Source organism: Triturus cristatus, chromosome 9 (genome assembly GCF_964204655.1).
Source record: "Triturus cristatus chromosome 9, aTriCri1.1, whole genome shotgun sequence".
Classification (NCBI taxonomy): domain Eukaryota; kingdom Metazoa; phylum Chordata; class Amphibia; order Caudata; family Salamandridae; genus Triturus; species Triturus cristatus.
Genome location: NC_140592.1, coordinates 699193349 through 699206327, shown reverse-complemented (window position 1 = coordinate 699206327; position 12979 = coordinate 699193349). Strand labels below are relative to the sequence as shown.

The 12979-nt window shown below is 42.9% G+C and overlaps 1 protein-coding gene across 1 annotated transcript in view; it reads right to left on the bottom strand.

Annotated features, from left to right (window-relative positions):
* Positions 1–12979, bottom strand: part of LOC146798533 (solute carrier family 35 member F3-like) — a 131022-nt gene that overhangs the window by 79817 nt on the left and 38226 nt on the right. Inside the window, exon 3 of the mRNA XM_085627983.1 lies at positions 2716–3031. Coding sequence (XP_085484109.1) covers positions 2716–3031 — 316 coding nt within the window. The remainder of the gene's footprint in view (positions 1–2715; positions 3032–12979) is intronic.

The window sequence follows — 12979 nt, the reverse complement described above, 5'->3', positions numbered from 1 at the left end:
CTCAAGGGGAGGGACAAACACTAGAAAATGAAAGGCCACACAAGCTAATGAATAAAAAAAGCAAGCAAATGAGAGTGACAGTAAAGCGAACCAATGGTGAGCAATAGATGGGCTCTAAGCCCACTGTAATGCGACAATAAGTGTTTGTACAGATAGACAGCTTACGCTGTCTGGTAGGCGAGACAGCCGGCCAAACCTACATGTGCAGTGATAGCAGTGCGCCTACCACTCCTCCTCCATGACAATCATGGATTAGGTCCCGCCCCAAGACTTGGTCAGGAAATAAAAATAAAACGATAACAAACCTGCTTTATTATCATTTTATTTTTCAAATTAAGCAGCTGCTGGCGGGAATGCTTCTCTGCCACAGCGGAGGAGCCGCCACTGGATTTACTAGGCAGCGGGTAACTGTCCAAACTTAGAAAATACATAAGGAATTCTGGTCAGCCTTCTGCTCTCTCCCACCATAAAGCACAGCTCATTAAAACTGGCACACTCCCTAAAATCTCAACAAAAGTGAATCAATCTAGGAAGGAAGAATTTGTAAAGTCATACCACGGACTATTGAAAACGCAGAGAAGTCATACTAATATTGGATTGTGCACTATATAAATGCTAATTAACAATTATTACAAATAATGAATGTGTATGTCTTAGACTGCAGCACTCATCATAAAGCCAGCATTGCAGCTATACATAGAATTGCCCAAAATCTCTCTGCATATTCGTACGGAGCTGGAGCTCAACAAAGTACGCTGTTGTCTTTTAAGACTCTCTTTGAGGCACCTAGGAACTGAAATCATAATTGCATACTATTAAATAAGCACGTATACATACTCCTTCTCCCAAATCCAGCCGCAAAGCTACAGCATGAGATGCCCTCACTATTTCCCATATTGGCGTTTTCTCAGACCACCTTGCAGACTATCTCTGATATACCTCCATCTCCCCATCACTCAACCCCAGGGATAAACAGAGGTCTAGTAGAGAGATTAGGGCAGGGGAGTTCGAAAAAACGCTGAGACAGAAACCAAGTTTTACTTATTGGAGGTAGATAAATCAACTGGCCTTGACAGCGAACGATGCACTGTAACCAGGCTACTCTCCTCATTTGCTGCTGTTATAGATTCTGGCCCACACCTTTTTATATCCACTTCCAGAATAACGCCCGTGGTGAGCCGCCCCAATCCTCCCACAATAGGCTGAATGTCCATCAATTCCACACAAGATATCTGGTGTGCGCTGTTGAAGTGGGGGTCATGTGATGTGCTAGAAAAATAAGACAACAGACCATAGCTCTGAGGAGTCAAAGTTCTTATAGTTCCAGACAGCACCTTACAAGACCTTTCATTTCCCCAAGCCACTGTATTCTTTCCATTGTTCTACAACTATCACCTTTCCTCCTCTTCTTCTCAAATCATTTTAGCTCTTCTGTTCATAGGCCCCTCCACCGTTTCTTCCAGCACATTCTCTTATCCCACAATACATCCACTCCCCCTCACAATAGCCCCTATCATTGACCCCTCTATCCCCTTTTAAAACTACCCTCTCCGTTCTAGTGTTGCTATTCACACAGCTGTATTCACACCATACTATCATCCCCTTATCATCTCCTCTACTAAAGAGGCACTCTGCCCCTCACCAAGACAACCCCAAAAAATAAAAACAAAGGGTCATTGAGCAGTGGTGGCCGGTTTAGGTAAGCATGGTGTGGGCGGGGCGCGAGGGAGTTGACAGAATAGGGAGAAAAAAAAATGAATCCTATTCCGTCGACCTCTCCCCCCACCCCGCCCCACCGCGCTTATCTGCACCGGCTGTGACTGTCATTGAGGCTGTCGCCGATGTCCTCGGATGTTTTCACACCTCTTAATGGACATCGGCTGCTTACTGCTTTCGAAAACGAGCTAGAAATCTTCTGTTTACAGTAGTTTTCAGCTCGTTTTTCCTGTCACCATTTGATTTCGGCTCCTCTTCGGGTGACCGTGTGAAGGAAGCACAATTCATGTGACACACGGCAGCAGTGTGAGTTAAGAGGTCTGCAGTACCTAATGTCATCCTCATAGCACATCTACACTCCCAATGTCTCTCCTTTACCTGAATCTCATCCCAGTCTCTCCTTGTGTTTTCAATCTTCTTTCCAATATCTCCACTCGCAGTACTACATTTCTGTTTCCATTGCTTCCACTCTCCCTCAAAGTCTATACTTCCTTAAACACGTTGCTCTCATCTCCTTTATGTTACTTCTGCTTGTTCACCGAGTATCTACCCTTTGCCATTGTGCAATTCACCTTTGTGCTTAATTTGTAAAATAATAACTGCCAGTGCCCAACGTTTAGCTCAGAAGGCCACAGCTGCTGATATTGTATGTCACGGTTGCCAAGTATCAATGTTGCGTAGTCTTGATTCCACCTCATGTCTCTTTCATCCACCACCAGACACACCCTGCCCATTTATCTCAGATTTTCAGGCTCCTTTTCATCCTTAGTTTCTCCCTTTTTTTGTCAGTTGAGGAAAAATATGTGCCGGTCCCCAAACATTAGTATGGATGGGCCCCACCTGCAATCATCAAATTATACACATGCTTCTTCTGCCAGATCTTGTGTATTTTATTTCCCCTTTTATTCTCTCTATCCTACTACCACCTCCCTAGCATTTCTTTTCAAAGCCTTCCCATCTTCCTCAGGGTTCTTGTGCGTGGTGGGATGACAATCTCACCTGAAGTACTTTAGAGGGGGATCTCGTGGTCGTGTACTGTAGACGTGGCCAACATAGAACACCGGGAAGAAGAGGCAGTTCCAGTTAGTGGCAAACCAGGCTGTGAAGAAAGGCGCATCCAGGCTGCGCAGGGAGAGGCGGGCCAGGTGCATCATGGCTGCCCAGCACATAGCCATGCAAGTGGCTATCGCTGCGCCACAAGCCAGGTTCTTCGCCACAGTCCTAGAACAGCAGCGTAGCCACCTCGCTGGTGTCTCACCAGGTGACTCCACATCAATCGGCCCCGATGAGGAGCGCTTCTCTCTCACAGATCCACCTGTGGAAAAACAAAAAGATACAGAGACATCAACTCTGTGGGATTCAAAGTTTGAAACCACAAATACATTTTTAACATGAATATAGGAAATGCCAGGAGGTGCAATTTATGTGCAGAATTTGAGCGGGCCAAGAGTGTTGTTGGGCTCCGACAAGTCAGTCTCAGAGCCAAGAAAAGGGGATGAGGTGTCAGTAGATATGATTCTCTTGTATCTTTCCCTGCTTCACCATGGGTGATCTCTCAAGTAATTCTGAAGCTGCTTCAAGCAGTGGCGGCTGGCGCAGGTAAGCGTGATGGGGTGGGGGTGGGGTGGGGTGGGAGTGGGGAAGTCGACAGATGACGGAATAGGTAAAAGATAAATAAATAAAACCTATTCCGTCGTCTGTCGACTCCCCCTCATACTCTCCCTCCTCGCCCCGCTCCACCGCACTTATCTGCACCGGCCGCGACTGGCTTCAAGAGGCAAGAGGCCTACCTCGAGCAACATCTGTACTTTCTACAGGTGGGCCAAGGAAAACTTGAGCCAGGTTCGACTAACATGTCGGGCGCTGCCTTTGTTTTACGGGGACTGGCTCCAAAACAGATCCAGGCCAAGTACCTTAGCTACAGCGCCATTCTCTCCCTAATGCAGATCTTGAAATGCAAATACTGTTCAATGCAGGAGAGCTGAGCAGATACATAAAATATGCTTTTCAGTTTTACCTAAAAGCAGAGCATGTAAATTAAGTGATTATCCAACCATACTGACTTTTAAATATCAGCCTGCCATAATATTGTATCCAGAATAACAACTACCACATTATCATGAAAGCAGATATACATTGGTAAGTATAGACTTGTTATACTTATCTCCCCTTACATGTACCTTGGCCATATACTTATATTCATGGTATGTCCATGTGGAGTTAAGAATAGTAAATCATTTCTTATCTACATGTATTCTTTTTCACAATCTTATATTAATAATCTAATATTCTGGATAGAATATTATGCCTGGACGATATTGTGTTATCCAGAATTGTGACTTAAAACCGTAAATGAATGTTTCTTCCAAGCCAGCAACATGTCACATGTACTATGAACACGTGTAGCTAAGAGAACCCTCTTTTGGATCTCAGAGGCCCCTTTCTTTTGTTAGTCTCTTTAACTGCTGTCATTGAGTTGTTTGCCACAGGTAAATTCAGTTTGTTTTTGCTAAGTCGGGGTAGCCACCTATTATAACACAAAAGTAAAGTCTCCTGACTTCGCCTTTGCTTAACATTGTACTTTTTTTTCTAGAAAGACCCTTATGTACATAGTGTCAGATTGATTTAACATGATATTTGTATTGAGAGAGCTGAACACTTTGGAATTAACTTGGAGAATAAAGAAGATATTCTTCCAGAGGATGAAATGCACAATGTGTAACCATGAAACAAGGGCTCAAATCCCGACTTCCCCACTTGACCAAACATGGCAAATCTTTTTATCTCACTGTGACACCTTTTTCTTCCTTGAGCGACCTTTCTGACTTGGCTGGGGAGTAACACAGTTCAGAATGTGCGCTATACCAGAATGGTCACTCCTGTATGATTGAAAAGCCAATACTATTGCTTCCAGTATACGAACAACGTTGGCTGAATAGACAGTGAACAGGGCAAAATGATATCTTTCATGGTTAACTCATAGCAATGTTGTCAAAGAAGTATTCTTGCATGACTTTAATTTTACGTTTAGAAACAATTATTTCCCATAAATACCACTCAATGCACGGATATATTCAATTGCATTGAAATAAAACATATACAAATGTCGAAAAGCTTTTATTATAACTGTACCTTATATTTGTTGTGAGGTTTATATGTCAAATTGTGTGACCATTCAACTAATAATATGTTTTTAGGGTCAGGCAGGCCTCTGACTCATATGTAGTTCACGTCTCTCTATGAATTTGCACACCTTTTCCTTTGTACTGTGGGTGGAACTGGCTAGCCAAGCTAAGCAAGGCTCGAGCCTAATTTGGGCTGAATGGCTGGCTCTGAGGACTGACACACTAGAACAGGGCATCCCAAAACAACTTTCTGGCAAAATGACTGAGTGCATGACATCTAAGGAAGTGCTTTTTAGCTTTTTAGTTCTCGCCTAGGCAGCGCATGCGCTGTCTCTTCGAGACATGTTGTATCTAGGATTTAAGTCTTTAAAAAACACCCATCATTTTCATTGGTTCCTCTTGCTGTCCTTTGGAAATGCTGGCTTTTCAGCTTTGCAACCATACTCCCCCCGGAACCCAAAGACTTTGGTTTCCCGGAAGATGCTTACACTTAGTACACTTAATAGACTCTCCTTTTGGTATTTTGTACCCTCCCATAAGGACTGTTACACTTTCACTCTATTTATCATACCTTGTGTGCACTCATTTTTGTTGTTGACTTTTCTCTTTTGAAGCTAACAAACACGTGTGCTTGTCTTTCTTTTCTGCTCATCAGATCCACTTCCTCCTCCCGCTTCTTTTACTTTGCTCCAGGAACGTTTGTTTGTTCACCCGATCCTGTCACTGTATAATTATATTTGTTAAGCCTTTAAGTCAAATTACTATCCGATGTTTTTTGTCGAGCGGTTTACAAGGCCCAAAGTCGGCAGCTCTGTTTGATAGGCCACATCGCTTACTTGTTTTTTAGGCTCCAGTGACAAATAGCTGCTTGACAGTGCCTCCAGTGCAGCTATTTTATAGGTTATGCTGGCATCCAAACCCAAGCTGTCCTGCAAGCTTGTGCCTGCTGTAGCCAATCTGTAGATCGCACAACCATCCAATTGCATCGGTCAGTGCTTTAAGAATTCATGCCCCAGACTATTCTACTGAGCAGATTCTGTTGCCCGCCACTCGGACTGTTAAATAGTCATGAGTTAGTCATCTACTGCAATCCCCAATCCCTCCCACCGTTCCTGCACACCTCGGCTAAATACCTTGGCCTAGGCCCCACACTTGGCTGCTACTGATATCAGCCCTTTTTGTGGGGTGTTTTTAGTGCAACCTCTGTGGCTCCAGCCTCCAACGGCCTCTGTTCCTGCTACAACCCGCCATCTCAGCCTTTGTCGCTGCTTGATGTTGGGCGAGTGTGCTCGCTTCTCCCACCTACTTCAAATGGATGCGCCCTGGTGGGCATGGCTGGGGCTGACCTCCTGCTAAGAATCACTGGCAACCCTGCATTAAGAACATTTAAATACCATGTGAGTATGTTACTACCTCCACAGTTAAGGTCTTTTATATCTGGATGTGGCAAAATTGGGCTTCGTTTTTCTAATCATTATAATACATTATACAGTTATTCTTGGGAGACATTAATTGAATTGCATGCAAATTAATTTGTGGGGAACATGCTTCCTGCAGACTAATAAACATATGCATATGTAGGTACGGACGTCATGTGATTCCTTAGGACTTTTAAACATTTACCGATGGGTGTAGGATGCACGGTTCCTGGTGCTTTCTTGCTCCATGTAGAAAGAGGTATCTGGCACACGCGATCCCTTCGCGATGTGCCATTATGTTCACTGTAAATCGGGCGTCCTTCCTTGTGGTCTGTCACCTTATATAGATTTTTTTCCAGTCTTTAAGTTCCAACAGCTGGAGCAGAAATCTGTAATGTGTTGATTGCTGAACTTGAGAATGAGTCTATTTTGGTTGGCATCGGTGTGTGTGTGTTGGAGCTGGCTATGGGGATGGGGAGGACATTAGTTTGGATGTCTGGTTCCAAGTGGAACTTCGGCTCTTGTATAACTGTTTCACTTCCTCTAGACAGTGCGGCAGATGTGTCTCTGTTCCCAGTGGTAATTCCCCATTCTTAGCCCTCTAGGCAAAGCTGCAGCTGTGTCTCTGTTCCTTATGGTAATTCCTTATTCTAAGTCCTCTAGGCAGTGCTGCTTGCTGCTACTCTGAGCCCGCCTGTAATTCCTCATTCTAAGTCTTCCAATCAATACTGCTAGCTGCTAATCTGGACCCGTCGGATATTTTCCCATTTTAAGCCTTCTAGCCAATCTCTGCTCCCAGTGATAATTCCTCATTCTTAGTCCTCTAGGCAGTGCTGCAAGCTGCTTCTCTGGTCAAGTTGGTAATTCCTCATTTTAAGTCCTCTAGACAGTACTACTAGCTGATTCTCTGGTCCCGTCAGTAACTCCCCCATTCTACGCAGTGCTGCTAGCTGCTTCTCTGGTCCCAGTGTTAATTCCTCTGTCTAAGTCCTCTAGGCAGTGCTGCATCTGCATATTTGGTCCTATCAGCAATTTCTCATTCTAAGTCCTCTACACAGTGCTGCTACCTGCTTCTCTGTTCCCATCGACAATTCCTCATTCCAAGTAGTTCTCTAGACAGTGCTGCAGCTGCTTCTCTGGTCCCAGTAGTCATTACTCATTTTAACTCCTCTAGGTACTGCTTCAGCTGTCTCTCTGTTCATACATCCACTACACTCCAAAGCAAAACACATTGATAAAAGACATTGTCATTTACAACGCCAATAGCTCTAACTCTGACAAGTGCAAGACCTAGTGTCTCACTGCAGACCCATATGGAAGTTGGAGTCCTCTTTGTTTTGCTACCTGGTGTAATTGCTGTCACTAAGTTACTGACCCACTCCTTCTCTACTCTTTAAGTTATGGGAAGCAGTAATATTTTCATAGTCTCCTGTCTTCCCTTATGTTTAGCTTTTTATTTTTTCCAAAAAAGACATTGTGCTATTTTTTCATATATAGTGTCAGATTTAATTGACATGGGGTACTTGTATTTATTGAGCATAGTACACCAATTTAGGTCATGAAATAAATTAGCATAGAGCATTGCCCCTTGGTGGTAAAAGGTAGAGCTCATGAGATATTAATCCAGTGGCTGACTTGCACAATGTGTAACCAGGAAATCTGAGGTCAAATCACGGCTTCCACCTAACTAATTTGTGAAGTCCTATGTAAATTGCGTCACTTCACTAGGCCTCGTTTTAATTGAGCATCTAATCTGAGCGAGCCTTAGATCAGTACTGCATGTGCGCGATATAAAAAGAAAACTGATTTTTATTAGACAATAATGTTTCTACACCCCCATTAACAACATTAGTTTTATGTACAGTGCCCACGGCATACTGACATTGCTTGGTTCACCAAAGACAGTGCCATCAGCTTTTAAAGTGAAGAAACGTTCATGTTTAAAAAACAGTACTTTTAGCAGATACTAATGCACTAAGTCTAATGTATGGAAGTAAAACACAAGAGTTCAAGAAATATCCTGTTTTTGATTGGAAGAAATTGTCATACTTTACATGGCCTTTTCTGTGTCATCTACATGTCAAATCTTTTAATGACTCGGGGGCCGATTCACAGAACTAATCTGAGATAAAATCCTAAACTTACTACTTTTGGTATTCACAGAAGGCATTTAGTAGTAGTAAAGTTAGGACTCCTAACTTTACTACTTCTAAACTGAGACAAAATCCTAACTTTACGACATTCGGTATTCACAAAAGGCATTTAGTAGTAGTAAAGTTAGGAGTCCTAACTTTACTACTACTAAATGCCTTCTGTGAATACCAAAAGTAGTAAGTTTAGGATTTTATCTCAGATTAGTTCTGTGAGTCGGCCCCTCGGTTCTTGCTTTCCCTGTTAGAGCCAAGCCTGACTGCTAGTTCGGCTCTTGTTCGGTTCTCTCTAAATTTGCTGGCTTGCCAGCTCTGTTAGGGGGTTCATACTTTCCTTCTCACACACACTCCCGACAGGACCACATTTTAGAATGTTCAGGTGGAGTCAAATGACCCACCTATTCAGTGGTTTAGCAAGGGTGCCCTGGGCCCAACCTACAAGTCCTAAAGTGTTGGTGGCTAAATAACATATGTAATGACATCGCATACAGTGACGTAGCAAGAAGTGACGGCACCGGAAGTGATGCCACATCTCAGTAATATCCCTCATGAAAAGGGGAGTTGCCCACTTCACAGCCAAACGTGAGATACTGTATTTACAAGAATGTAAATATATGTACACCATGTTTGAACCCGTATCTAAGTCAACAGTTACATTAACTTCATGTCTGAACACAAACCATCCTTGTTTTAAACAATATGTGAAGATAAATTTAAAGCATATTCTATGCATCTCTCAACATTAAATAGTAGTCTAGATGAAAAAATTGGCTACTGTGTATACTTGACATACAAACAAAATTGAGGGATACAGATATTGAGTGTGAAGCTACACACTCCTACTGTTGTTACATATATTTAGAGCTAATGAAGTTGGTAACGAGGATGACATGACATCAAAACAAATTATTTGGGACACGTTTAAAAATGTGACATGGTACATGAGGCCTGTGCTCTGAACTTGCCTCCTGAACCCCAAAACATATGCGCCTTACATAAACAAATAATGCAGTCACACACAAACGACTTTTTTATAAGTCACATATATGATTTCTATATTACCTACTGGCGGTCGCCAGTAGGTAGTTATAGTTAGGACCACGTTTCCATAGGAAAACCTCAACATTCTATTTTGAATAACTTTGGCGCCGGTCGACGAATCCTCGCGAATTTCTCAAAATAGGTGGGGCGCTACGCTCCGCTCCTATCCTGAAAGTCTCGGGGGGATCCGTCAAGCGGGGGCTGAGATAAAAGGGGGGTCCCAAAACGCGTTTTTCCCATGCATTTTTCCATAGGACCTTTAGAACGAGCTACAGCCCGAACGGCTGAACAGAATTACTCAAAATTTGGCAGAGAGGTAGTCCCTAGGTCAAGGAAGTGCCTTTTGTAGGTTTGGTGTAAATCTGTTCAGTAGATTCTGAGAAAATAGCCTTTGAATCAATATATATATCTGTATGCGCGCAGAGTGCGCGCTGGGTGCGCGCACCTTGCCGTGCGCGAGCGCAATTCTGATTGGTTGTTAGATCTTAGTAAACATTCGAATCGGTGGAAGTCAGGAAGCGGCGGCCGCCATTTTGTCTATTGCATAAAGAGGGGGTGATAAACAAAGGGGGAGCACTTGAAAAGGGGGAAGAGTGGGAAGAAATAGACCCAGTAGGCATTGTAAGGGGGTCAAAGTAGGACCTTGTAGGGCAAAAAAAAAGAATAATATTTTGAAAAAAAATATCGCCGAGTGCGCGCACCCTGCGCGCACCCGGAAAAAAAAAAAAAAAAATTTTTTTTTAAAAAAATTGCATTTAAGTGTTTAGATATAAGGTGGCTCTAAAAAGAGCCCTTGTGTTTATTGTTTGTTTTTCGGTACCTACAAGTAAGTACCGACGCAGAGTCTGAGGTTCAAGAGGAAGACTCTGTTCCCTTCATCATTGAAGTGCACACCATCTCCTCTATAAATGTCTTGCATGTCGTAACGCAAGTTGTTGTGGTAAATGGAACCCATACCATAGTCACGGAGGAAAGCAGAAACAGATTTGTTGACGTGCTTCCTTGCTTTGTCAATCTGCGGACAAAATTGGTTGGACCAGTTCCACTTTTGCCTTTGGCATATGTTAGAATATACAAAGGCAGATTGAGGAAAAAGCGACATCAATTGCACAAAGGTGTCCTTAATAAGCATTTCCAAACCTACCCCAGTTAAAGTGCCTAGATCATTACCACCACAGTGCACAATAATAAGGTTAGGCTGTGGGAGATGTAGAAAGGTTTTCACCAAAGGCATTAATTGGTGCCACTTTAACCCTCTCTGACCAATCCACTTGATGTCTACATTTGGCAAAGCAAGGTCTCTCACCATACCTCTTTTCTCTGCAAATTTTTCACTCCAGAAGACATAGCTGTGTCCTACAATCCACACTGTGAACATCTTCAAAGGAGATCTGGATGCACTCAGGAGGTGTAATTCAGTAGAATGGTAAAAAGAAATGAAAGACAGTTTGGGAATGGGAGGCATACATATTTTTTATAAAAAAAAAAGAACTGATTGGCTGTTTCATACCATTCTACACTAAAAACTAGGCTGTATGTGTAAATTAATAGAAGCATGTTTTGTATTGGTTCAGAAAAATGTGTTACCAAAGAACAGTACTATGGATTTGCTGTAAGGTTTGAAAAGTCAAGCACTCTTGCTCTGTGGAATTGAAACATTGTGTGGCGAACTTCTGACCTAACTCCACACAGCAGTGTTCCATGAGCTGTTGCCATGGTAGCAGGCAGAAGTCAAGTTGGGGGAAGGGTACTAGGCAGAAGTCAAGTTGGGGGAAGGGTACTTTTGGAAAAGGGTTGGTTTTCAAGCAATAGAAATGTGTGATTACATTTGTAAAAAAGGGGGAAGCAGTGTGATTTGAAATTAACATCTATATGTGTGGAACAATAGAGGGAAAGATTGCCATTATCTGGTTCTGCTGAGTGGAGAGAGGTGTAGAGAACAAAGGTCCTGGCTCTGATAATGTGCTGTGGGGTTTTGAGGTTTCAGTCTGTAATACAAATACATTCAGCATCACTAAGGCTGGTTGCCCTTGCTGGAGTGTAGGCAGTCACCCAGCATACACATGGTTTGTGGTCTGAAAATGCAGTCTGGACATGTGCATTTAAAAAAATGTGAAAAGTGGATTCATAATGTGTCAGTCTGTAAAAGTGATTTTCACTTGCCAACAAAAAAGAGCAGTAAGTGTGCATTCAAATTGGCAAAGATTTTTCGTTTTGTGACTAATGTGAAAACATGACTCTGTGTGCAAATAGGAATTACAGGAAGAGATTTGTTGCATTTTGCTCTGGTGATTTCACAGTTGCATTAGTAGGAAAAAGGGGGAGTCTCTCAAAAAAAAAAAAAAAAAAAAAAAAAAAACTTGGGTGCGCGCAGGGTGCGCGCACCTCAAAAAAATTTTAAAAAAAAATTAAAAAAAAAAAAAATTTTTGGTTAAGTTTATAAGTGGCTCTTAAAAGAGCCCTTGAGTTAATGGAGGGAAACAGGAAGAGAAAAACGCAAAAAATGAAAAAAAAATCTATGGCCTAGTGCATGAATGTGCATCAAATTTTCTCTGAAGGAGATCAAGACTGGTCTCCCCCACAGAAATAAGTGAACCGCAATCAGTGCACCGTGTAGACAACCTCGCCAAACAAGGTGGACCAACAAGAGGTAAAGAAACAGGTGAAGGCACCACCGCAGCTGAAGTGCTCCCCTGAGCTGCCGAAGATGTGCTCGGCTGAGCTGCTGCTGATGTCGTCGGCTGAGCAGGTGAAGAGTTTTCTTCAGAAGCTCGACGAAAAGATACTGGGTGCATTTTGTCAACATGTCTTAACATAGTGTGAATGCTAAAAGAATATTTCTTATTAGGATTCCCACGAGATAAGACTTTGCCACAAAGTAAACAAGTAACTTTTGGTGCATTTACCTTTTTCTCATTCTTGGGAAAAGTGAAAAACTGCCATATAAAGCTGTCTTTCTGCTTCCTGTTCCTCTGCCTCTCAAGAGTGTCCTGCTCACTGTCTGAAGTAGGTTGCTGTTCAGCCATTGTCTCTCAACAACAGAATAGCTCCTTCTCCAAAGGAATCAGAACTAATAATGAGGGGAGTAGGTGTGGTTTGGGAAGAATCTGGAACAGAAAGTACTTCAAACCAATCAAAAGTGATGATTCTTGATCACATGACTTGCCATGAGGGGATTGGGTGTGGTATTGAAACAATTAGAAACTGAAAGTAATGATAACCAATAAGAAATGTTGTTTTATTATGTATAAACCCGAGGTGCGCGCACTGCGCAAGCTCCGAGCGCGCACCCCGTGATGACGTATGCACGAACGCGTAAACGCGCAGGTGCATACGTCATATACGCGCACCTAGCGCGCATACGTTTAACACGCGTATACGCGACCGTTATTGCGCGTAATTTTAGCGTATGCGGAAGTAAACCGCGTCGAGGGCGTAGGACGCATGCGTACGTACGTACGCATGCGTACGTACATACGCATACGTACTGGGTGCGCGCTCCCAGCGCGCACCAACAAGTATATTTGCG